The sequence below is a fragment of the Kwoniella bestiolae genome, chromosome 1, assembly GCF_000512585.2.
Source record: "Kwoniella bestiolae CBS 10118 chromosome 1, complete sequence".
NCBI lineage: Eukaryota > Fungi > Basidiomycota > Tremellomycetes > Tremellales > Cryptococcaceae > Kwoniella > Kwoniella bestiolae.
This window is the reverse complement of record NC_089241.1, coordinates 7750304-7774690: the sequence shown is the minus strand read 5'-3', so window position 1 is coordinate 7774690 and position 24387 is coordinate 7750304. Positions and strand designations below refer to the sequence as shown.

The window sequence follows — 24387 nt, the reverse complement described above, 5'->3', positions numbered from 1 at the left end:
GTCTGTGCCTTACTCTGGGCGGAGGCGATGATGATGAAATGATGAAATGATAGTTGCAGATGACCTCGAGCTGCTTGATGGTAGTGCATAATCTACATACATACATACGAACATTCATCATTCGGATCAAACTGAAATCACAATTGCGATTGAGAGACACATTTTCATCAACACACATCAAGAGACAGTCAACTTTGGATATCAGCCGAGACATCATATTGTCAATCTCGGCGACGGGAACGTGGTCGATCCCTTTGGAATCATTCAATCATTCAACACAGCATAGCCTCCTTTCACCAATCTCCTCTCCTGCAGTAACACCACACACGTTGATCACCCCCACCTCTCTCTCATTACTCAGTATACTCGTCATTGTAATCTCTCTTCCCAAACATGTTCAAGCGGAAATCCAACTCTCACACAGTCTCACCACTTGAGCCCCCCCAACTCTCACCAGCAAGTACGGACGTCTCTTCCTTCCGATTCCAACAACAGCAGCAGCAGGATACGTGGGGGAGAGGTCAACCTCAGTCTGGTATACCTAATCATCAGGGTGGTGGTATATCACCTTCGTTGCCTGTTGAAAGGTCTGTGACTAGGGGATCGACGGGGACTGCTGGAACGGGGAAAGAGAAGAGACGGAGTGGGTTCTTTGGGTTGGGTGGGAAGAAGGATAAGGATAAACATAGTGATAAACACCAGGAGAGGGAGAGGGAAAAAGAAGATGTGAGTTTTGTTGATAGTCGTGGCATTGTCGTTGTGTATGGGTTTGTGTGTAGAGTGTGGTTGAACGTGAATGCGCACTCGGGCTGTATGGTGAGCACGGATCGACATGTAACGAGTGTTGGGTATAGCAAGATAAGGGAAAGATGGATCATGGCAATTGGTTGTGTATTTACCATCCTCACAGTCAACTGTTCAAACTCTTCTTTCTTTCCACTCTCATGTTTGATAGCATTTTGCCATTCAAAGCATTAAGCTGACGTATTTGAATCCTGCTCTCCCAACTCAAAACCTTCTTTCCCTTCTCTCCAATAGAACCGGCCTAGACAATCATTCTCGGTAGATCGAAACTCTACCCAGCAAGTCCACTCCCAAGGACCCAACGGTATCGCCCCGAGACCCCAAGAAGGGAATAACATACCGTACAACCAAAACAGGATGAGCCAACAACTCCCACCGCCAGGACAGGTCGGCACCCCACCTCCACCACAACAACCATACTCTCCACCACCCTCTATACCCCAGCAACAGCAACAGAGAGCAGTCTCTCAACCTGGCCCCGGTCAATACAGACCTAATGACGATTTCTCACCACCACAATTAGGATCAGGTGGTAATGCTACTGTACCTAAATCGCAGTCCATGGGATTCGCCAGACCTCAAACTCAATCATACTCTCCACACGGTCAACAGCAACAGCAATCCCTCCCTCCCTCTGGACCAGATCCTACCCAGAGGATGCCAAGATCATCGTCCATGCCGATAGATCAGCACACACCACCGGTCCCACCAGCGAAGATCAATTCACCTAGAAATTCCCTTCAGAATAGTCCAGGCGGCGGTGGTGGTAATGAACCCAACTCATCTTTTGGAGGGGTGTTGAAGAGATTTGATAGGATTGTCGAGCTTATTGCTCATCAACCTCAGAAGACTTATGTGACCAGTCCACCGGAGTTGGAGATGATCCTGGCTAGGACCAGTGCGGGTGGTCAACCTAAGTGAGTTCCAATTACTAGCTATAATGGCAGATAAGGCGTCTGTGCTGACGAGATCCGATCATTGCAGACAAGGTCAGCCGGGGACTGCTGCTAATGATTGGGATGCTGTGTGGTTACAGCTATCTGGGATATCACTCTGTAAGTTTCTCCGATACCTTTCCGGACCTCATTCAGGAGGACGTATTTGAGCTGACAAATCTTCGTCCTAGCTATGTGGTCGATGAAGGAGACCCGACTAGCGGCTGCCAAAGGCGACAAGGTCCCTCCGACATATTTCAACGTCACTGATTCCTCACTCGAACTCCTCGCTCCTCTTCCTCCGCCACCTCATCGACCCAACTCCCATCCTCACCACTACGTATTCTCCCTCAATACAGCCGGATCCAACCGATTACTCTTCTCCTGTCCATCAGAAAAAGATCTAGCTAAGTGGGCTATAGGATTACGTTTAGCAGCATGGGAACGATCGAGACTGGAAGAGATATATACTGGTCATCTGATTCAATCTGGTGGGAGGGAACCGAAATCTGATTTGGTGAAAGGGAGAATGGAGGGGTGGGTCAGAGTGAGAGTTATGGGAGGAACGGATTGGAAGAGGCTGTATGTCGTTTTGAGTTTGCCTGGATCGGATGAAGCTAGTAAAGATGATGAGAAGAAGGGAAGAAGGAGGAGCTTTTTCGGTATGGGTGATAAAGAGAAAGATCAGACCGTTCAAGAACCAAATACTGGGGTGGCCATGGCTACGTTTTATAATGAACCGAGAACACCGAAGAATAAAACTTCTGTGACGCCTGTTTTGACCATCACCAATGTAACGCAATGGTGAGTGATCCTTCTTCACCTCCTGCTTCCGTTGAGATTATTGAAGAACAAAGGCGATCGGTAGCTGACAGTGATGGAATGCACAGCTACTCCGTCTTCCCCGAACGACTCGAAGTCATGTCGCAATCAAACTTGTGCAAGGTCGTCGGTCGTGTATCTGGAGAGATGGTCACGATAGAAGGAAGACTTCGTGATTCGGGCTGGGCACTATTGATGCCTGAAGGTCCAGGTGAAGGACCAGTTGGAGAGAAATCACACCATCATGGCCCGAATGCTAGTACCTCCCCGCTGGGCAACATGATGAAATGGGTTACAGGTGGGTCCTCCTGATACACAGTGTATCGCGTTGTCGATCATTGATAACGGTTTATTTGCTAGGGTTTCACGATGTTTTCGGTCTTTATGGTAGGCCAGAGAAGTATAATTGGGATCCAAGGAATCCGAAGAGTTTATTCTTCGCTTATCCTCAAGGTGAAGACCGAACCGTGAGTATCCCCGAAAAATCATCATATACAAACGCGTGGTATACTAATTGCTTTGCACTTGTCAAGAATCTCTTCCTGACCATCGACGAAGCCATGATGTCGGACTTCCGGTTGCCCCAACTTCCAGCCGTCCGAGCGACCTTCGCAAATCTCGTACAACGTAAGATAGATGGTCAATTGCGTATAGCGAACGAGCCTACCAAGCAGGCGGAAGAGGATGCGGAAGAAGAGGAGAACTCGACACCAAGACCAGAAGGAGATTATCGGTTGCCTCCTTTGACTTTCGGTGACAACGCTGGTGGATCGAACCAAGGTCCAGATCCAATCATACCTCGCTCCCTGACGCCTATCACCGAACGAACGGATATTGCTACTCGTGAGAATAGTATGCGGACTACCAAGAGTCAATTTACTGCTACTGGAATTGGGGCACCTTCGACAGGTGTAGCAGCTTCTGGAGATCGAAAGGCTAGCGGTGGAAGCTCTAAACAAGGGTCTCAAGGATCGACAAGGCAGACTGCTTCGTCCATCGGAGGTGATCTTGCTCCTATAGCGGACGCTTCTACCGAAGGATTCGGTCAACTCACCGAAGAACCGGAAAAGAGTGAGGTGATTACCAGTCCGCTCGACAATCAGCAAAGCCCTGCGAACAGAACAGCCACTGAAGAGACTGCTCAAACGATATGGTCACAGGATACTGGAACCACTCCTACACCTCAAAGTGCCAATCAGTCTTCCGCGCATTCCTTCAATCATTCTCAACCCCTCAACATTGATCCCGCTCCTTCCTCCCATCATTCGCAAGCTTCTGACGAAACGACCAAACATATTCCCTCCTCGCTCAAGCCAGCTTCTCCACCTCCTGCCCTTGCTCAACCTATATCCGAACCACATGTCCTATCACCCACCCCTAGAAGAGTATCGACAGATGGAAAGGTTGATGTGAACGGTGGAATTCATGAGGAACCAGCTGCGCTATATCTAATGAATATGGTGGAAGATCAACCACAACAACATACTGCTCCCTTGAATGTTCCTAAACAGGCTGGACTGGGTAAATCTCCTTCTCCCGAAAGAACACGACCGACCATCAACACTGATCTCGATCCGGTAACGAAGCAACCTCGACCTGAAGTTGGAAGAAAGCCCTCCGGTGCTCGAGCGGTACCACCAAGGAAGAACAGCGGTTCTAGGATACTTGACCCGGTCGATGATCACAGTCCTGCCGCAGACGAAGTTGCACCGGCTCAGCTAGGTGGCCATGGTCGATTTCCTACTTCCTCAACTCAAGCCGATTTAGGAGAAGATGTCTCGGCATTCATGAATTACGCGGAAGCTCCGGCATCCCCCGTCAAACCTAAAGCTGCTCCCGCTCAATCTACTTTCACCAAGCCTAAGGAAGAGTTCAGATCATCTTTCGCACCGTCCAAGGCCGCAGCGGAAAGAAGAGCTAAAGCTGAACAAGCTGAAGTTGATCAGCTCAACGCAAGAAATCTTCCAGGCGGTGGTAGAAGACGAGCTGCTGCTAAATCCGAGTCAAGCGAGAGTGAATCAGACGAAGAGGAGGAAGAAGATGGATCACCAGTCGAGAAGAAGCATCCTCACGGATTGCCTATACCTCCTGTATCTCCTCAAGCTCAAAGGACCAGACAATCTGACCCACATGTTCAGAGATCTACCTCCAGAGCACTGCCTCCCGTGCCTCGAGCACCAGAAGTACGTGAACCAAACGGCGAAAACTTACCTCATGATAGGGAGAGCTATTATCCTTCTCAAGGTCAACAGTCATTCGATGTGTCTCGACCTCGATCAAGATCACCCCTGGGTGCGCCGTCCTCGATGTACAGTAGTTTACCTGCACCTATTCCAGCTGGAATTAGGAACGTCAGTCAATCGCAACCTCAGCCTCCGCCTCCAGCTACGAGACAGACAATGTGGAATGCCAACTTCTCGGCCGATCATGGAATGCCCCAAGAGAACAAATCTGGAAGATTCGTAGAATTAGAGGAACCGTCTGTACAGCTCACCAAGGCATTCGCGCCCCATGGGCTACTTCAAGCTGGTATGCAAGATAAGGAGGATCGAAGTGCCAAGAAACAAGAGGAAGTGGCTAGAGAAACTGGAAGCTCGCTTATCAATGTCCCGTCGAAACCACCCCCACCACAGATGGGTTTGTTGGGTGCTGTAGCTGCTCATGAGAAGGAGAGGAAGAATGCTGGTGGTATTGGTGCGACTTTGACGGATCGTGAGCGGGAGAAGAGGTTGGCGGTGAGTCACCAGGCAACAGGTCGTGATTGCTGGAGTGGGATGCTGATTAGGGTTTATTGATGACGCAGGAGGATCGACAGCGTGAGATCGAGAAGTTGCAACGACAACAGATGGATCATATGCGTCAATTCGGCGCTGGCGATATGTACGGACAACAACAATTCCCGTATGGTATGCAATCGCCTATGGGTATGAACATGGGAATGAATATGGGTATGATGGGAATGCCACCTATGGGATATTCGGTGAGTCGTTACATACTCCCTTGTAGCAATGATAACTGATATGCTGGTTGGTACCAGTCCTATCAAGGAGGATTTAATCCCTACGCCCAACAACAGGCAATGATGGCTGCTCAAATGGCCTATCAGCAAGCTATGATGATGTCCGCTGCAGGATCTCAAGCAGGCGATCATCATGATTTCCCTCAACCAGGTTCCGGATCAGCCACTCCAGGAGGAACGGGTATGGGTCAGCCAAATAACAGGGCATCGTCCCCTGCAGGTAGTACACGAAGCAACAACTTCTCTACGCCTCCACCTCAAATGCCCCAATTCAACTATGGCCAACAATCGTTTTACGGTTCACCGATGATGGGAATGGGGGGCATGGGCATGAGCTCCCCGATGATGCAACCTTGGATGATGCAACAACCTCAAATGTGGGGTTCACCTTCACCCGGTCCAGGACAGGGTGCGCCTAGCCCAATGAATCTGAACCAGAATCAGAATAGGTTCGACTGGTTATCGCCCAACCAGGGTGGACAGGGTAGTCAGAGTGGTGCGAGCGATGGAGCGGGGGATAGGAGGTCGAGACTGAGTAGTAATCATACGGGTGAGGAGAGGTATCAGAACGCTTCGTAGGCGGCTTAGATAGATATTGAGGAAGACAGACGTTGTATATACAGTACTGAGTATTTGTTCGTTGAATTTTTGAATGGGTCATGGACATTGGTAGGGTATGGTCTTATACATTTCCAGTGAAACTTAATCGTGATGCCATTTATATATATACAGACATTGATTCACCTTACGTGACTGTCAGGGAAATTTATCACTATGATTACCCTCATTGCTGTACTTTCATTCTCTCCGGTCAACGCATACCGATCCTCCCTTCAGCCTCCTGTACGTTCTGATCTCTGTTCTGCTAAGAGCCTCCTCGACAGATCCTGGGTAAGTGTTCTTTGACCTCGTTCTTTGAGTACTTGCTCGAGTTCCTGGAAAGTGCCATTCGACCTCTCGTGCAGCTTAGTGATGACATTCGTGGGCAGATCATTCAAAATGAATTGGTTCAAATGTGCGAGTCTTCGACTCCGTTCCCTTTCCTGGGATAATAGGATCTCAGAATCACCTCCTGTAGTTTGAGAGGGGTAGATCGATTGAGTCGTGCGCGAATGACTCAACTGACCTTGTAGGGATTGAGCGTAGCTTGTCATTTGGGTTAACTGGGCTTTCAGCAAATCATTCTCGCTTTTCAGCGTCGCTTGATATGACAACCCTTTTTCGTTCCTCGCGCAGCGAGCGGTCGACTTTTCAATCTTTTTCTTTTTTCTCCACTCTCTGTGGGCGACTCGGTCTTCGATAACGCAGCGATGAAGTCAGCACGTCCACAGTACAGTATGATACCTATATGGATCAGGATTTTACCACCCACCCGCTATCTCTCGAATCTTGTTGGCCTGCTCGGCGGTCCTCTGCGATGGCGGGATTTCTCTCATCTTTTCCAGCTGAGCGTTGTATCCCTCCAACGTCTCCGATGTAGATCTGGATCCCCCGATCGCAGGGCTGCGACGGCCATGGCCATGTCGATGGCCTTTCTTATCCTTAGAAGTGTCGGTAAAGCTGCCGCTTGTCGATGGAGGATCTGTACAGTCGCTGTACGAAGATGTGTCGATACGATGATGATGACCTGGAGTGGGAGGCTGTAAGGTATCATCATACTGAGTTACACCGAAGGTGGGCAGTCCGAAGTCGCTACCGTCAAAATTAGAGCATGTATCGCGGAGTGATTGCTGACCTTCTTTGAGACAGTCCCTAATGTAAGCGTCGGCGAGTGCCTGTGAGGAACGCGGTGATCAGGATCTCTACTGTGTTATTGATATACCTGGAAAGATGTGAGAAACAAGGTGACTTGACCCACCTCTTCTGATGCGGCGGGGGAAGCACCACCATTCGACAAAGCAGAGCCGCCGAAAAGATCCCCTCCCAAATACGGCGGTACTGAATAGTCGGTCCCTTGGCTACCGGACGCAAGAGCGAGATCGTTCTGGTAATTTTCGGATGCCGGGACTGCCGCGGTGGTTTCGTCTAGGAGACTAAAATCCATTTCGGTTCGGCTCGTTGGGAGGATGGATGGTGAACAAGTTGAGACAGGGTTTTGTGCTGGAGCGGAAAAGGGGGTGGCAAAAGCGGTTGCGGGAATTCTAAACTGCTACCCGCTACTCGGATTATATGAACCCAGGCCCTCTGTATTTTCGCAAGACTGGTCCAGCAGAAGGGACTGTCAGCGAATCTCGGGTGTTTCAAGGGGATCTATGAAGGGAGTTGAACATCACGTCCAAGCTTACAAAGGATCTGCCATCGAGTGAGTCGAATTATAAAATGACGACGTTGTATCCTGTTCCGCGATTGACATTTGACATGCAAATGCGAGCATGGCCATCTGTGCGGGGCAAAAAGTGCATTAGAGTTGCGCATACGAACATTGCTGAGGGATTCCGAAGAGTGCTCATATCTATCATTGACTACCTGGCTCCATTAACACCTTGGCTCGTCCCTGGGATCCCTCAGGATGTCCAGTCCTCTCAACGCCCGGCCCAAGCTTCGGCAAGGCCTTTTACTCTATTCTCATGACTATTAGATTATCCTCATGACCTTCGAATGTCGGAACTCGAGAGCAACGGCAGACCTGCAGATATGAAGAAGTGAAGTATAGAGTGCATGATCCGCAGCATCTTTCGCACTCAACGGATATTCGAGGTGGTGTCGTTCGTCTACTTCTATTGGCCTAGGCGTTGAGGATCTTTCCGTCGACGTCGCGACCTTTTCTTACTTTCGGAAACGTAGACGCGGTCTAAGATAGCACAACGCTCTGATCAACCAAAGGCTTCCCTATGAAGCAGTCTGACGAAGTGTTAAGAAGGATTAGGACGCACTTCTCAGCTTTCTGAGTTCCATTTCTTCCTCTACCGTCCTATTTGTTATCCTGCCCAGTTCGTCTCGTCTTCGCCGGTTCTCCGGCTGTGCATCGATTTTGGAAAGCCATGCGGTCGTAGGGGATTTATCTCGGCTCGTACCCTTTCGCAAACCCTGGACGACCGTCGCTCACTGGAAGAGATCGCGGCCTTGCTCAAATTTCTTGTATTCCCGATTGAGGGGGACGTCTGAAGCTGTTCCTGAAGTCTCGAATTACTGACTGTCGACGGCGTTTCTGAGCCATCCCCCATTCCGGTACCAGTGAACCCCGAACTTTCCACACAGCTTTCCCAGGTCTCGGACGGTTGTGTGGAGTCATAGTCACTGATCTGCAATCCGTCTAAATTGGGCGCGGCAAGCGGATTTGAAAATCCACCGATCCTGTAGCCAGTCTCAAGAGACATGCTGTGGTCGTCTAAGAGTATAGGTACGCTCGAATTATCATAGATACCAACGGAGCTTCTGAGCAGAGTCCCGCTGATCCCGAAGATAGCGATTATCTGCTTCGGATTGCGCCGTGCGATTCTCAAGCTGTGCACACCGTTCTTTGAGAGCTTCGTTGTCTGACTCTAAGGCCGATATCCGTTTCGCATCTTTCAAAGCTGATTCTGATTGTCGTGAGACCTTGTCTTCTAGCTCATGACGTCGCTTTGTTGTATAGTGCTTGCTTCTGGAGCTAGAGAGTCGGTCTTCATATAATGCGACGATGTTAGCTTTCCGTCTAGGAGGGGCTCTCCTGCGTCATAGACACTCACGCTTCAACCTGGCGATGGCCTCGTCATCGGCTTGACTGAGATGAGCCTGGGCTTCCAGCTGTTCAAGCTGTCTTCGATTCTCCTCTTGAATATTGCTGATAGAGGCCGAATTTGATGAGCGTTGTGATGCAGAAGAGCCGTGTCTCCGGCTGCTTCTGATAACCTTGGCTGACCCAATGCCTCTAGGTCTGGATGGCGACTGATTAATTGTCCCTGACCGCTCATTCACCAGAGACTCAGGCAATGAACTCGCTGCAGTCTCAGACAACCCCCCAGATTGAGTGACGCCTGAAGTGTCCGTCGAGAGACTCGATGCAGACCTTACGCCTGTGATCTGTTCTGCATGCAGCAGATCCAGAGAAGATTGAGAAGGAACGACGCCTTCGCCACCGAGTCCTGAGAAATGATACCCGAATCCTTGATCCGAAAGATCTGAGGTCGGTTGAGGGTAGGGGACCTGATAAAACCATGAGCATCAATGACAGAAGACGATATGTGTGACTAACTTACCGATTCTGACCCAAAAGCTGACTCATGTGCGCCATCCCATGGCGGAATATTGATACGTGGCAGAGCCACTGAACTAGGCAGACGTGAACGGGCAGAGTCTGGAAGGGTGGCCGCACCATGACGACGCGGATCTAGAGAGACGGAGATGGGGTCTATTTGTTCACAGCGAATCCAATCTTCAAATTGCTGTAAGAGAGGGTATCCCATTTTAGCTGTTGTTCGCGAAAAATTATGCTGTACAGCGAAATGTTGTAAGTCTGATGTGAAGGTTGTAGGAGATGGATCTGGGGCGCTGAACTCGAGGGTTTAGGCTTAGAATATCAGGTAATTGTGGAATGTAAAATGGGAAGTCCTAAAATATGCAGCTACAATGCAGGTATGTCAATCATCTGGCTCGAGGATACATTGGGGGCGGACTTTCCCCAAAGCAGCTCTCTAAAACTCCGCTGCATCGATCACAAAGGACCTATCATCAATCACCGCTTCAGGTATCAATCCTTTGGCGGCGAAAGCGTCATTGTTGTGCTGGTGCATGAATCAAGTAGCATCTTGCTTTGTAACGAATGTTCAGACGTGTCTTACATGGTGTACTACCCGTGATAGCACGGACTGCATGGGAATGAGAAGTGGCTCCGTGGCATTGTTTCTCCACACGCTGTTTACGCAACGGCCATCCTGCAGACATCCATTATATAATCTGATATTCGCCGCACTCGAATGTCTGTGTTTGGGAAATCAAGCTCGGTCATTATATCTGTGAGAAAACGTGTCGATCTCCATATCTAGGACCGTGCACTCTCTGTAGGTGTCCTTTAGATCCTGTAAAGGCTCTTCTGCTCTGTCGTCCGCGTATTAGCGAGACTGGGCAGCCAGCAACTTGTGACTGTTTCCGACGTTTTTGTATTGTCTGAAAGGGCTGCAGCCAGTCGTGTCAGAAGATATCTTTCAAAGGATGTCTACCCTCTGCGCAATTTTTGTTGACCCACTGAGATACCTTCCATACTTGCTACAAAGGTCAGAATTACGTCATTCCGAATCATGAAGAAGTTTCGTGTCTTGGATCCAGTCCATTCAAGCTTGGGATGGGTGCACAGGTTTAGTCGCCATTCATGATATACCCCATTACTCTAGAGTAAGCGCAGCTGTCCGCTTCCAGACACTTTATGAACCCCACTAAGACTGTCATGCCTAAGGTTTCATACCGCCACACATCAAATGCAATCATGGGCGTCCTAAGAGACAAATTCCTCCAGTTGCAAATCCAAGCTCTCGCTTTCTCTCTGTACAGTATCTATTTTCCGCAGGACTTCGAGTTCCTTATCGTCTCTCCCATAGCGGGACAAAGCCGCTTGAAGCCTGTCTGAAAACACAAATGGGGTCAGCAACACCTGAACACAAGGATCGAGTTTGTGATTTCTCGTGGTACTGGGTGCTCACTCCTAATCCGTCTTTTCTCCGGTCCGGGCTGCATCGTGTTCGAGCTTCTAAGTTCTGATTCGGCTGCTTCTCTCGATATCTTTCTATCCTTGGAGCTTGTACGATGGCTCCATTCTTCATTTAGGAGAGAGATGGTGTCGGCAATTTTGTCCAGACACGACGCAACAGCCTTCGGATCATGAGATATAGGTGCCGAGCTTTCCTGGAACACCTTTTGTCCAATATTGTATCGCGTTTTCGACCTCAAGGTTTCCAGTTCCGCTTGTTTCTGCGAGCGATAAGTTTGAAGCTGTGAGAGCGTAGCCTCAGCCTTCCTTCGCCATTCTCCTCGCTTATCCCTTTGGGCTTGAGACCATACTCGTGCTTCGATCAGATGAGGTTGTTCATCAATAAGGTCCCAGACCCACATGGGAAAGCTGGATTCAGAGGTGATTTGACTCACTCTTAATCTTGTCTGTTTTCCTGACTGGGCGGGCCAGTGATTCTTCCTTGCAGTCATCAGACTTGACGCGAGGCAGTTCAACTTGGATGGGACCTATGTTAGTGTTTTCCGAAGAAGACTCCAGGTCACTCCGCGGTAACAGCTTTCGTAAGGTTGATTTAGTGGTAGCTGTTCCTGACATCCCATCCCCTTGTGCGATAGCAGTCACATTCAGCGTCGGATGGTCAGAATATACTGCTGAAGGACCCTCATAGGCAGTATCGGGAGATGTGGATTCTGACAAACCATCATGGAGGTAATCTGACGAACAAGGAGTACTGATTGCTGAGTCCACGAGCCCCGAAGTATCCTGTTTCACACTTTCAGCAGGCTTCATGTGGGAGTCTGCTCACCATATGGGTACCGTCGATTCCACCTTCACTCATAAGGCTGTGACGTCTGATGCTCAAAGAGACAAAATCGGTGTGAGTCATATCGGGTGGTGGAAAGAATGAGGTCTCGTCCACATTGTCAGTATCTTGATCCACTTCGTCCATATGGGTCACCTGGTCTGCCGTGTCCATGATTGAATGAGGGGAAAGAATCTACAGAACCTGATGCACCGGTGTGTCGCAAACCGCAGATCCCCTGGTAAGCAATATATATATATATGCCTGCGCCTGTCGGAAAGTAGAACGCTAGCAGTTTCGCGGACCGCAAAGTGAAAGGAAGGCGTTGGCTCTCAAACGGTTGAAAGACGACATGCTGTATGTTAGGATGGGTACTAGAGAGTCAAGGACAGATAACAACCATTTACATCAAGCGAGCTGCACAAAGGATTTTCAGAACATGCTGGTAGATGCTGGTCCAGTGAAAGTCATCCCAAAACACTTAGATGACACACTTGGACGGATACGTGTTATATATTCGGCATGGAAAATCCGAGTCGATCGGACTCCACGTTTTAAGCCAGTCATCATCTGTTGTGTGCCGCTAGTATGGCCGTCCCCACTCTCAACACATCAAGCGATTTTCAAGAAGTTTGCATAATCGTGACCAGTAAGTCGCTATGATCTCAATGTTACACAGTTGATCCTGTACCCATTCCCTTCCGACAGATTGGAGCTTACCGTTATTCCAGATGGAAGGACATGGTATCGGGGACCTTCGTGATCTCAGAGACCGATACAATCATGAGTCGTACAAGTTGATGTGTCGGACTATACAGTAAAGTCCTGCAGCCAGCATAAAGACTGGGCTTCAGTTTCGATAAGTCTTGTCCAAACTCATGCTGAAGTGCCAGGAACCAAGGGGAAAGGGACTGAGGAAGGAGCCGATGAGTCTAAGGGGGATTTGCAGGACTATCCGACCTCTTCTGCGGGTGTTTCATGCACAGCTCACCAGGAGATGCGGTAACTGCATGAGATATGTATCTATGTTCCACTTGGCGAGGCCTAACTTGCGAGCATCAGCTTGAGGGTGTAAGATGGAAAAATCAGGGTGATGCTGTCTGAAGTCGGTTTTTGTGGTTGGCGTCACTTTGAGTCGGAGTAGGTGTGGCCGAAAAGTCTTCAGGCATACCATACTCTACCTCAGTTATAAAAAAAGAGCAGTGCCTGGACACCTAGCAGCTGTGCATTGATTCAAAGTCGTCGAAAACGTATGTAAAAGAAACTCCCAAGGTAACGTATGAATCGAATCCCAAAACATCTTTGACCGCCAGATTTACAGACCAACACACACCAAATTGCGCAAAAAGGAGGAACTGACATCTCGACTCATCAGGAAGAGACTGATATCGCAGTCGATGTTTGAGGATTCAAAACCTTGTTTAGGAGGCTTAAACACTCCGAACTCGTTTTCTGAGACTCATCAGCAAGCTGGCTCAAGTTGTAAGCTCTTTTCCGGAAAGTCTCCATGTCAGCGATAATCCCCAGGTGGCTAGTATTATCTTCGTAAGTCTGCCGGGTCGCGACCCTGAGTCCACTTGAGGTATGGTGAGGCATACCCGGTCTGTCAACTCGATCATCATCGTCCGACTCTCCGTCAGATAGATGGGTCGCCTCACCGCCTGACATCGTATATAGATGCGAGGCTCCCGGAGTCGCCATGTGAATGAAAAATTCGTCCGATATGGTAATATCCTCGTGCGGCGGGTAGAAGATATCTTCCTGGTCTTCATATGGCGATAACGAACTTCCTCCACTGACAGTCGCAAGGACGGACTGCGAATTGGGAGCCTAGATTATGTAAACTACAATTTAGTAGGATCTCGGCTCAAATGAATCATGGGCGTACCTCGAATGCACGTTTGATCCCCTCAAGCCTTTCTTGCTGTTCCACAGATAGTGGACCGCTGGAATCTAGTTGATACCGTGACCTCTCGTCGCTACGCAACGTTGAGCTGTTGCTTATATTGGTTTCTTCAATCATGGCAGCGAACGACATGGCTTAAAGTGGTATGACTAAAATTAATGAAATCGAAGCGGCGAGCTGTCAATGTCTAAAATTCAGAGGTCACTTTTATAACATAGGACCATAATGGATATGTCCTATTTGTGAGTGAATAGCCCGCAGACTGAGATTGAAACATTTTGTTTCCAATTGTAGGACCGACTGATGAAGCGACCAGGAATCTTGATCCCCCGAAGGACCCTTTAATCATCGTTCCATTGTCTCTTTCTTTCGACAGAGGACTGAATGACAACTGGGCAGGGTATTTTCGATCACCGACCTCGGAGTTTCGTACTTTGCTGTAGTAACTCAGCCTCAATCCGTTTTGAGTCGTTCATTGTCGCTGCTGACTTGTCGTCGCCTCAAGGGCTTTGTCAATGCAGTGAGTCGATCGACCAGTCCTCCTTCAACATATTTCAGGCTCCGGCTAACGGTGTATGAACTATTCTGTTCTGACCATAAAGACATACATAACGTCATCCACCCCCTTTCTGGACCACCCCCCCTTTATGTGCATGTGGCGCCCATCTTGTAAAACTGCAAATTTTGATATAGCTATAGTCCGTGCAAGGACATTACTTGAGCGATGAGACTTGGCACATGGGATCAGACCCAACTTGAGAGTTTGCTAGTTGCCTTCATATGTATGCATGTGACTTGATTGTTGCTGTAGAAGCCAACAAAGTCAGCCCCAGCCAAAATTTGGCTGGGAAAACTTCCCGGCGATATAGCAGGTCATCACACTTCAGAACCAATTCTCAAACTTGGTCAGGAAGAGGTCATTGGCTGTGGAGACGTATTCACGATCGAAGATCATGTAAATGCATGCATGCAAGCACTTGAAGGGCAACTGAAAAATCGCGCTCTTACACCGTAGGTCCTACTGCACGTAAAGGGGGGGTGGATGACGTTACAACATATATACATGATTCTCTTCTTACTACTTCCACGAACTCGCAATAATCAAGCTTACAGTTTATCTTGGCTACATTGAAAACATCAAACCACCTCAATCGAAGGATATCATCGGTACACCAAAAGGCTCTTTTCGGATCATAGACAAAGCTAATTACCAGTCGCACGTTGTTTCTTGATAGCATCCAGCTCCTGTTTTCTCTTCTTAAACAACGAATGTTGTTCCTTTCCCCCAACTCTATCTCTCTTATTCTGTCTATCTTCTCTTGATAATTCCTTGCTGTTATACCGAATCATCGTACATTAGCATCCCCTCTTTTCGCCCCCACGTCATGTAGTTGGATGTACGGAAAAAACTTTTCAAACTCACTTTACCGATTTATTCTGTTCTCTATAACTCAAATTCTGACCACCCGATAGATGCTCCAAGGGAGCAGTAAACCTCTGCACAGCAGGCATAGAGCTTGAGTTCGATAGAGATGAAGGCTGATTTCCGGCCGGTCGTTTCATGTGTTTCCCATTATTTAACCTCATATAGTGATCTGCAGTTTCCGCTGCTGCATCACCAGTATTTAACACTTCTTCCAATAACGATATTTGTTGAGCTTTGGTCGGGAAAACCAAGTTGGGCATCGCTTCGAGGCCGTGTAGCTCGGTAATGACTTTGAATGCGTAACCCTATGTGTTATGTCAGCTTCAAGAAATGATTACAATCGTCAATAACATGACTGACCTGATCAATCAAGAACCCTTGTCGCTTCGACGAATAGTACATCTCCTGAGTATCTTTAGACACGAGCGAGTAGAAGAAAGCATTGAAACCTTCGTCATTCCTTCGTTTGGCTCGTAAGATACGCCCTAAGTTGAGAATAGCATAAGCTAAGTGACTACCCAACGCGACCGGTAGCTTACCTAAACGCTGTGCTTCTTGTCTACGAGAACCAAAGTGAGAGGAGATCTGAATCAAGCATGTAGCTTCGGGCAGATCAATGGATGTATCTCCGACCTTAAAACTATGCGTCAGCTATGTGGGGACTAGGACAGACGCGATCAACTCACCTTCGACAGAAAAATGGTGTTCAGCTGCGGATCATGCTGGAACCTCGACAAAATCCTCAACCGTTCTCCTTCAGGTGTACCACCATGGATGAACGATTTTCCAAGCTTCTTCGCATAAGCCTGATCCAAAATATCAGCTTTGTCCTCGAAATATCGACCATGAAGAGAGCTGACCTCAAGAGCGAACACGTTATCCGAGAACACGATCACTTTATCTCCTCGACTCTCATGGTAGTTGATCAAGAACTGAGCAGCCTGTATCTTATTCGGGTTCATAGCGTGCAGTAGTATTCGTTTTCGAGATGGGTTCCGCAGGTATTCTCGATAGAATTCAGGTGTCATCGGGCACCAGACCTCGGCACACTATGACAACGTTAGCTACGGGTCGTTCCTATGAATGTCTCAGCTAAACTCACCTGAACCGTGGCGATATGTCCATTCTTCGCTAGATCCATCCAATTCGCCTCATATAACTTAGGACCAATCAAATATCCCAAATCACCGATCCTATCGTCTTCTCTGACCAAAGTTGCTATAGGTTGCCCGTCAGCAAGCTACTCGCGACGATGCTGCATTCGCAGCTCACCTGTCAACCCCAGCTTAGCATGTACCTTAAAGTTGTTGATACATTTTCTGAACATATCAGCGGGAGCTACGTGCACCTCATCGAGCAGTAGGAAACCCCATTCTCTCGATCGTAGAAATTGCATCATCTTCTCGGCGTCGTGGGCTCGTTTACCAGTTTTGGCGATCATAGAGTATGTAGAGATGACGATACCGGCTGGTGTCGTGAACTAGTGACATCATCCATGGTTAGCTACTGCTTTCCTCGCACGCTTACCGGATAGCTGACATACCATTTCTTTCTCTCCCTGAGTGAAAGCGCAGATCTGACGTTCAGATATATTCGAGAAATGGAGGAACTGCTGTTTCCACTGAGCGACAGATACTCTGTAGCATAACGCACAAGTGAGCTGACAAAGCATACTGATCAGACGAATGATACGAATCCAACTTACGCCGAAGTACAAAGCACCAATGCACTTTTCTTGATCGTACATGCTGCAGTGATACCGACCAAAGTCTTACCAGCACCACAAGGTAACACGATAACACCAGATCTAGCACGACCATTACCGAACATCTTGGCTAAAGACATCTCCTGATAGGGTCGGATGACAGTCATGGGTTTAAGCTGTATATCGAGGTTGGGATTGACAGAGTCATTTCTGAAATCGTATTCTTCCAACGCCGGAAGATCGATATCTTTACATCGTCTTCTTACATCCTGGGACAAGGTCAGACATGAAATCCCGTGGTGGATCGATACGACATACCTCCATTCTCTCCCCAGCCACTTCAAACGAGTGTACGGCGTCATCCTCATCATCCATCTCATCGGCTGTGCAGCAGGTACTTGATCAGCTACAGTGAACTGACGCATTTGCAAGTCCGAGCTCACCTTCCCCTATCCCAATCACAGCTCCCAACAACGCATCGTTGTCCCTCCCCTGCTGACCGATATCATCCGCCTGAATTTCACCTCTCTCCGCTCTTCTCGCTTCCTCAGTTCCAGGAATCGCATAATCTCTCCTTGGTCTAGCAGTCTGCTCCGCTCCAAAGACTGTAGGTCCACTTTCGATCTCCCTCGTAACTCTGCAATCTCTAATCACCTCGTCCGTCATAAGAGTCTGAAGAAATTCGGGTACACTAGTCTCCAGAAAGTATCTATTATCTTTCAGTACTAATCGGACTTTTCCAAACGATGCGGTCCATTCTTCGATTCTTGCTGTTAGTCTTGTCGATAAGGGCGTTTTGGACAGACGGGATAGTACTTCTATGACTACTTTGGTTTCTAATCCGATTGACATGGCTGAGTGAAGGGATGGCTTAGTGATTCGATATTCATGAATTAGGGACGGACTGCGAGGATGGTCAGCTTGGCTCGGATCTTTCGTAGCAGAAAGGGAGGGGTAGCATACCGTGAGACCGGCTCAGCGATAGCTACTAAAAAATCCTGAGCTTGTCTTGCGAAAGGTGCGAAAGCTTCGACAATGCTGACAAGCCAAAAGAAACTTCGTAAGTGGTGTACTCAGTCCATAAAGATCTGTACATGCAATAGAAAGCGGACCCACATATTCCCCTTATCATCCACCCAAAGAGGCCTCAACGAATGATCAGACTTCAACGCCTGATTCGACAGATCTATCCCACGTTTTCCAATCATCCCGTCGAAATAACCCTCATCATCCTCATCCCCTACTCCGAAATCATCCTCTTCAATCGGTCCATCAGCAGGATGAGCAATCGCCACATCTTTGGCACGTTGCAATGCACCCAGATTGATCTTGATCTTTGGTCCACCAGCTTTTGCACCACCTAATAACTTCTTTGAACCCCCTGCTGCAGGTCCGACTTTACGTGGTCGTCGGACTGGGACATACTCTTCCTCTGAAGATGGGTCGGATTCGAAGAAGTCTAGAGATGAGGCTGGGGAGGGTGATCTGCTCATTCTGCTCTGTTCCTGCTGATAGGAGTAGAAAGAGAGTGAAGAGGATGATGAGAAAAGATTGATAATGGATTGAGAAGAGAGAGGTGTGATATGAGGTAACTTAGTCAACCTCGGTGGCAAATGGTAAGTGATATTTGATTCCGTCATCAGGAACACCAACCCACGTGGGACAGAGTTGCATGTTTTCAAAAGTTGAGATTCCCCAGTCCACTTCTTGAGTTCTCGCAACGACAATAGCCATTTCTCATCTTCCACTCAACTCCCACTCTGTCCATATCAACAGCAACAATGTCAGCGCCCGTACCGAGAGCAGCGCCAAAAGCCAACAGACGATCCAGAAAACGTAGGAGAAGACAAGCTTACGAGTCATCTTCATCTTCTTCAGATGATTCCTCAAGTTCAGATGAAGAGGTCGTTCCTCCCAAACCGGCCGTACAGGCTCAGGCCATGCAAGTAGATGGCGAATCTTCCTCCTCCTCGGAATCATCCTCATCCTCATCCTCATCGTCGTCATCTTCTTCTTCGGAGTCGGAATCAGAAAGTGAGAGTGAAAGTGAATCAGAGATCGATCAACCCAAAGCTGGACCATCTACCATAGTCAAACAATCTAAAATACGTACGAGATACCCTACCAACTCGCCTTCACCCCCTCCGTCTGATATACCTTCGTTCCTCATTTCAAGGATGAAAGGGAAGAGCACAGACAAGCAGGAAGAGGAAGAGAGGAGACAGAAGTTTAGGACGGTATATATGGATAAGCTTGTTGAAGGTTTTGGAGGGGATTTGGAGAAGATGAGGACGGTGAGTATAGCTACTTTCGATCTGGTGAATGCACAGAGGCTAATATTTGATTCGTTCGTAGGCTGATCCCACGATGGGACCGAAACGACTGCAGCTTCTCATCGACTCTTTAGCAGCTGGTGAGTCCCCCGAAACATAGTTCGCCATATATCTCAAGCTGATTTATCTTTATTAATTCGTAGGTATTGATATATATAGTGATCCCCAGAAGCAGACAAACGGGCAGAAGAAGGATGACGTAGATGAAGTCGGTCTGCTTATAGGTCGACAGTAAGGATTGATCAGGAGGGGCGAGTCAGGAAGGAGCATATATCTTATTAGTGCTTGCATTTATGCTTTCCATTCTATCCTATGTATGCATTACTATACCCTTTCGCCTTGCCTTGCCGTCCTCGAAGTCACTGCTGTTAAGGATAGATTACCTTGTCCTCTCCTTCTCCTGGATTCATCGAGAACGTCGTGTTCACTGCCTGACTTGGTCTTGCCAAAAAAGTTGAGAAAGTCATGGTGAAACACGCGTCATACATGTCTAAGAACAACAACACAGTCTCATTCACATTTCGTATTCAAATTCAAATATATACATACATTCATACCAACCTCACCTGTTAACCCTCTCATCACTGGCTGGTAGAAACTACGTTGCATGTGCGCACCCAGTTGGATTCCTGGCGAGAGCAGGTATCATGCCTCTCCTCCGTTCTTCAACCCGGCCAGTCCCGGTCCAATGCTTCTTCTGTCTCTCGCCCTCGATTCTTCCACCTCATCCTTCTACCTCAAACAGCAGTCCAAAAGGGAAGAACAGGATATCAGAAGTAGGAACCAAGTGGAACTGGCAGTGCGATAGATGTGGTTGCTGGAATATCAAAGATGAGGTGGGTCCTCGACCTGCAGCTGTTTCGTCAACCTGGGGTGGCAGGAAGGATAGCTGACACCTTTGCTGGTGCAGCGAGGAGAGATGATTTCCGATCTACCTGCGATGCACGATACAGCATATAACGAACGATCGTTCTCTCTTAGAGGTAAGCTATGTTACGTGCGAAGCTTGAGACACAATGTAGCTGATGTAGGGGCACGATAATAGCTAAACCTTCTTCATCCCACATCCCTTCTTCCTCTTCCTCATCTTCCTCGACTTCACTATTCTGTCATAGTTGCCTCGCAAACCAGACGTTAATCATGAACATGTTGGCGAACTATCTACCAGATGATGATGTACGTGAACGATCACCTGCTTCTTCTTCCCTTTCTCTGACCCGTCTCTTTCAGCCTGAAATTAATGAGCTAAAACGTTCAATGTTAGGACCCCTCCTACCCCATGCTTTACGCCGACTTGCCCAACTACCTCGCCAAACTCCATTCCCGCTATCCACCAGTATGCAGAAACTGCCAACCTGCAGTAGATGAAGCGCTCCGCAAATCAGACCACAGAGCTCAGGTCCAAGCGTGGAGTTCGGCTTTGGACAGAGGTGCTAGATCTCCTAGTCGAGGTGATGGATCAGGTGGAGGGGAGGTGGGAAGAGTGAGTAAAGGGGATACGATAATATGGAGGATAAGAGGGATATTATGGTGGATCAGTCTAGGGCTGAGCATGGGTCAAGGCGTTTTAGGTAAGCGATGTTCAGCTTCTATATTGCAGCCCGATGATCAAGCTGATGAAAGTGGTCTTTTAGCTTCTGCTTCTCCATCTCGCTTACAACAGATTCTAAACGTCAGCCCGCCCACTCTACCGCGTATACCTATGTCTCTCTTTCTCTTCAATGCTTTATCAATAATATGGATAGCGTGGGATCCATACTGGCTTAGAAGAGTGCGGAACAGGGAGAAAGTGAAGGTTGAAGGAAGGGGTACATGGATTGTGAGTCGATCGAATATCTACCAGTGACGATTCATATTGATAGATGGATGACGCCCTGTCGCAGAGTAATATGCTACTTATCACACTTGCAAGACTCATGGGAAGCATGTCATCATGTCTCGTCACCAGCGATCAAGAATTATCGTATTATCCCCTGAAACTGCTTCAAGCGACCTTTGCTATTGAGATCGCAGTGAGTCGGCTTCCTCAACACTTCGTAGAAGACTGTCAAGCTGATCCATGCGATAGCTTTTATTACATTCTCTCATGAGTATCAAGATCTCTCAGCCAATCGCTATCAAGCTCGTTCGTCCGGTCTCCGTTACATCAGACATCCCGCCCGCATCACAATCGATATCGAATGCAAATGGTATATCATCCCTATCGCTATCTTCCCACACCCCAACTCAAACAAAGAACGGTGTGAACCCAATATTTGGCCAACCTTCTCTGCACCAACCCTTACCCGAACCTCAAGCAGATGCCGAACCAATGGATTGGGAACCCACTCAACAACCATCAAGATATCCCATGTTCTCACCTCAGAGCGAAGATGGGGATGGGGATCTGTTCCAGACAAAGCAGGATTGGGATAAATTCGGGACCAACAAACAGAGGATGTTCCATAACAAGAATGATGAAACTGGATTAGAAAGTTTATTGGCAGGATGGGGTCTGGGCGGTACCACTCCGAATACCTTAAATCCAACTAATGCGAATCGGATTCCCATCAAGTCGAGTCTCAGGAAGAAACCAAGTCATCAATGGGAGATAATAGATATAATTGGAGCGATCTCGTTAATGGTCAGATTCAGCGGGGTGATCAACATAATCGTACCGACAATACTGGATTTATACCTCGATATTGGTATCTTCAAATCACTGCATCGCTGGGTACTGGTCATCGAATCTTTCTATACTGCCACGAAATGTCTCCTGTATCTCCACCGAAGAAACTATGATATTGCGAACACCACGATGATCAAGATTTTGTGGTCCGCGGTCAATCTCGCACTTAGATGTTCATCGCTGGTACCTTCTGTCGGTCCCACCTCTTGGCTGGGACTGCTGGTGGCTGATGAGAGATGGAGGATTGCTGTAGAGTGGTCGATATGGGGTTTGATGGATGGGGTAACTTTGTTCATATGAGGATGTCGTAGAAGATAGTGTAAGAAGTGTATAAAGGTAATTGCCATTCAGATGGATATGTATCCTCTTGATACACACACGATCGCCATCACACCTTTATGATTTACTAATAGTTACAAAATTCAGATCAGACTTTCTCCAACTGACGTTTCAAACCTCAAGCGTGAACCTCTGACATGGTATCACAGTAACCAGCAAGGTGAATAAAGGTACCTCACCTATGCAACATGTTCCCTCGACCGCGGTGAGGTCAAATGATCCTTTGATGTGACCCAACTTACCTTAAACTCTTCAAAGGCGAAAGGTAGGTAGGTAGGCTATGGCAACTGTATACATGTATTGTCATCCCCCATCCATTCATGTCCCTACTTTCCTTTCATATATGACGCCCTTATACTTCTTTTCTACCCATACACAGCTTCTCGATCCATTCATCTCACTCTATCGAGACGAGTTGACAGCGTCGTCCGGCCAAGAGCGCAGTAGAATGGATATAAAAGGCTCAAGTGGAGTTGTCGACACTCTTCTCTCCTCTCTCCTTTTCATTCCATAAAAAACCAAGTCTATCCAGATTGACTTGACAGCTCGACTAAAACGAAAACTAATCTCTCAACTCAAAAGCCAATTTGTTAATCTCACTCACGATCTTATTAACTTATATCTCCCGATAATCAACCAAATCCAACCTGGACCAAAAGCTAACAAATACAATACAACAAAATGACATCAAGTCCTACTTTGAGCGAAATGGAATTCCCTTCTTCCCCTACCCCTACCCATTCTACCCATGCTCCCGCCACCCAACAAACTCCCAAACAACCGTCGCCCTCCAGCAAGAAAGCTTCTACCAAAAAAGGAGTGGACATGAACAAGTTATGTAGGTTCCTGCCTCCCAGGAAAGACGAAGCTTTCATTGGGCGGATCTTACCCACCGTGGAGGTAAGTTATAAATTCTTTTGGCTTCCGACATGGTTCCTCATGGATTCGCCACTTTGAAAACCATGCGCCAGTCTATAACGTCGGATCAATCATATATGACTGAGAGATAGTGCACAAGTCCTTATTCGTTGACAATACGCAGGAAACGATCACCCAAATCCGCCACCAATGCCCCTCCCTATCCACTATCTCTCCCTCATCCATCTCTTTGAAAATCCGATTCGACGGAAAAAACTCCCAGTCATGCGAAGACGTGCTATTCAAGATTCCCGGTGATATAACGGGATGTTGGCCTAATGCCATTTCCGATAAACTCCATTTGGTATTTGTGGAAGTTGCATCGGGCCATATCACCCCTACCGAGGGTACCACTCGCTCTGTCGGTGTGGCTACCATTGGGGTCAACAAACATACAATGACGGATCATGCTGTCCAAGTCGCTCCTGGGGTCGAAGTGGGACAGGCTCAGGCATTCGCTCATGCTATTCTTCATGGGACGTCAATCCCGGAGACCACCACTAGTTGTAGTGCACTTAAGAAGTCGGAGGAAGAAAAGGATTTGACATGGGACGAACTCAAGAGGGACGGTACCTTGCTCGGCGTACAGGGCCACAGTGATCGACCTACAGTCAAACGTGGAGGAGAGGAGACAAAGGTGGTATTGGATAATGAGAATAGGAGGGTGTTGGTTAATAGGAATGAGGGATTCAAGGAGTATCAATTCGAGGGTATTTGATGAGTCCTGTACTCTGGACGATATGACTTTAACATTCATGGTTCACATTCTACCTACTGTGATTCACAACTCACAAACCATCTGATCATGCATTCGTCGATGTTGTTGAAGAACGCGGTGCATGAGGGACTGTCAATTGTCGATATCTGACCTCCTTTATGATGTGGAGTGAAGCCAGTCCAAGTTTGAACGTAACTTAGCTACTGTCGATAGGAGCCACACTTGCTGTCTTCAGCTGCTTCAACATCGAGTGAAAGCCAGCTTCATGTGGATGAGTCTCGAACACAAAATGGACTTTCTGCGAACCTAGATTGCTCACGGGTCGATCTAGATCACAAGATTGCAAAA

At 47.9% G+C, this 24387-nt stretch overlaps 8 protein-coding genes across 8 annotated transcripts; 4 read left to right on the top strand and 4 right to left on the bottom strand.

Moving 5' to 3' along the window:
• Nucleotides 1-393: 393 nt before the first annotated feature.
• Nucleotides 394-6159, top strand: I302_102909 (uncharacterized protein; the record flags this gene model as incomplete). The annotated part of the gene is made up of 9 exons (XM_019188278.1): nucleotides 394-726; nucleotides 1039-1721; nucleotides 1789-1859; nucleotides 1931-2543; nucleotides 2630-2859; nucleotides 2922-3028; nucleotides 3095-5296; nucleotides 5365-5541; nucleotides 5599-6159. The coding sequence occupies 9 exons, from the start codon at nucleotides 394-396 to the stop codon at nucleotides 6157-6159; spliced, it is 4977 nt and encodes a 1658-aa protein (XP_019051156.1).
• A 254-nt stretch (nucleotides 6160-6413) lies between these two features.
• On the bottom strand, nucleotides 6414-7624 carry I302_102908 (uncharacterized protein; the record flags this gene model as incomplete). The annotated part of the gene is made up of 3 exons (XM_019188277.1): nucleotides 6414-6874; nucleotides 6953-7355; nucleotides 7439-7624. The coding sequence occupies 3 exons, from the start codon at nucleotides 7622-7624 to the stop codon at nucleotides 6414-6416; spliced, it is 1050 nt and encodes a 349-aa protein (XP_019051155.1).
• Nucleotides 7625-8491: 867 nt separating this feature from the next.
• I302_102907 (uncharacterized protein) lies at nucleotides 8492-9965 on the bottom strand (the record flags this gene model as incomplete). The annotated part of the gene is made up of 5 exons (XM_019188276.1): nucleotides 8492-8538; nucleotides 8627-8970; nucleotides 9035-9182; nucleotides 9249-9705; nucleotides 9759-9965. 5 exons carry the CDS (start codon nucleotides 9963-9965, stop codon nucleotides 8492-8494), a joined length of 1203 nt encoding a protein of 400 aa, XP_019051154.1.
• A 1025-nt stretch (nucleotides 9966-10990) lies between these two features.
• On the bottom strand, nucleotides 10991-12173 carry I302_102906 (uncharacterized protein; the record flags this gene model as incomplete). Its single annotated transcript, XM_019188275.1, has 4 exons — nucleotides 10991-11118; nucleotides 11196-11558; nucleotides 11638-11986; nucleotides 12030-12173. The coding sequence occupies 4 exons, from the start codon at nucleotides 12171-12173 to the stop codon at nucleotides 10991-10993; spliced, it is 984 nt and encodes a 327-aa protein (XP_019051153.1).
• Nucleotides 12174-15135: 2962 nt separating this feature from the next.
• Nucleotides 15136-18556, bottom strand: I302_102905 (uncharacterized protein; the record flags this gene model as incomplete). The annotated part of the gene is made up of 14 exons (XM_019188273.1): nucleotides 15136-15265; nucleotides 15356-15663; nucleotides 15719-15843; nucleotides 15898-15991; nucleotides 16045-16164; nucleotides 16219-16407; nucleotides 16461-16576; nucleotides 16631-16838; nucleotides 16902-16995; nucleotides 17064-17332; nucleotides 17382-17446; nucleotides 17507-17967; nucleotides 18027-18101; nucleotides 18180-18556. 14 exons carry the CDS (start codon nucleotides 18554-18556, stop codon nucleotides 15136-15138), a joined length of 2631 nt encoding a protein of 876 aa, XP_019051151.1.
• A 288-nt stretch (nucleotides 18557-18844) lies between these two features.
• On the top strand, nucleotides 18845-19631 carry I302_102904 (uncharacterized protein; the record flags this gene model as incomplete). Its single annotated transcript, XM_019188272.1, has 3 exons — nucleotides 18845-19357; nucleotides 19419-19476; nucleotides 19540-19631. 3 exons carry the CDS (start codon nucleotides 18845-18847, stop codon nucleotides 19629-19631), a joined length of 663 nt encoding a protein of 220 aa, XP_019051150.1.
• A 412-nt stretch (nucleotides 19632-20043) lies between these two features.
• Nucleotides 20044-22364, top strand: I302_102903 (uncharacterized protein; the record flags this gene model as incomplete). Its single annotated transcript, XM_065869584.1, has 7 exons — nucleotides 20044-20232; nucleotides 20307-20379; nucleotides 20442-20572; nucleotides 20661-20967; nucleotides 21031-21215; nucleotides 21280-21408; nucleotides 21465-22364. The coding sequence occupies 7 exons, from the start codon at nucleotides 20044-20046 to the stop codon at nucleotides 22362-22364; spliced, it is 1914 nt and encodes a 637-aa protein (XP_065725656.1).
• A 720-nt stretch (nucleotides 22365-23084) lies between these two features.
• On the top strand, nucleotides 23085-24039 carry I302_102902 (uncharacterized protein; the record flags this gene model as incomplete). Its single annotated transcript, XM_019188270.1, has 2 exons — nucleotides 23085-23303; nucleotides 23446-24039. 2 exons carry the CDS (start codon nucleotides 23085-23087, stop codon nucleotides 24037-24039), a joined length of 813 nt encoding a protein of 270 aa, XP_019051148.1.
• Between the last annotated feature and the right edge of the window lie 348 nt (nucleotides 24040-24387).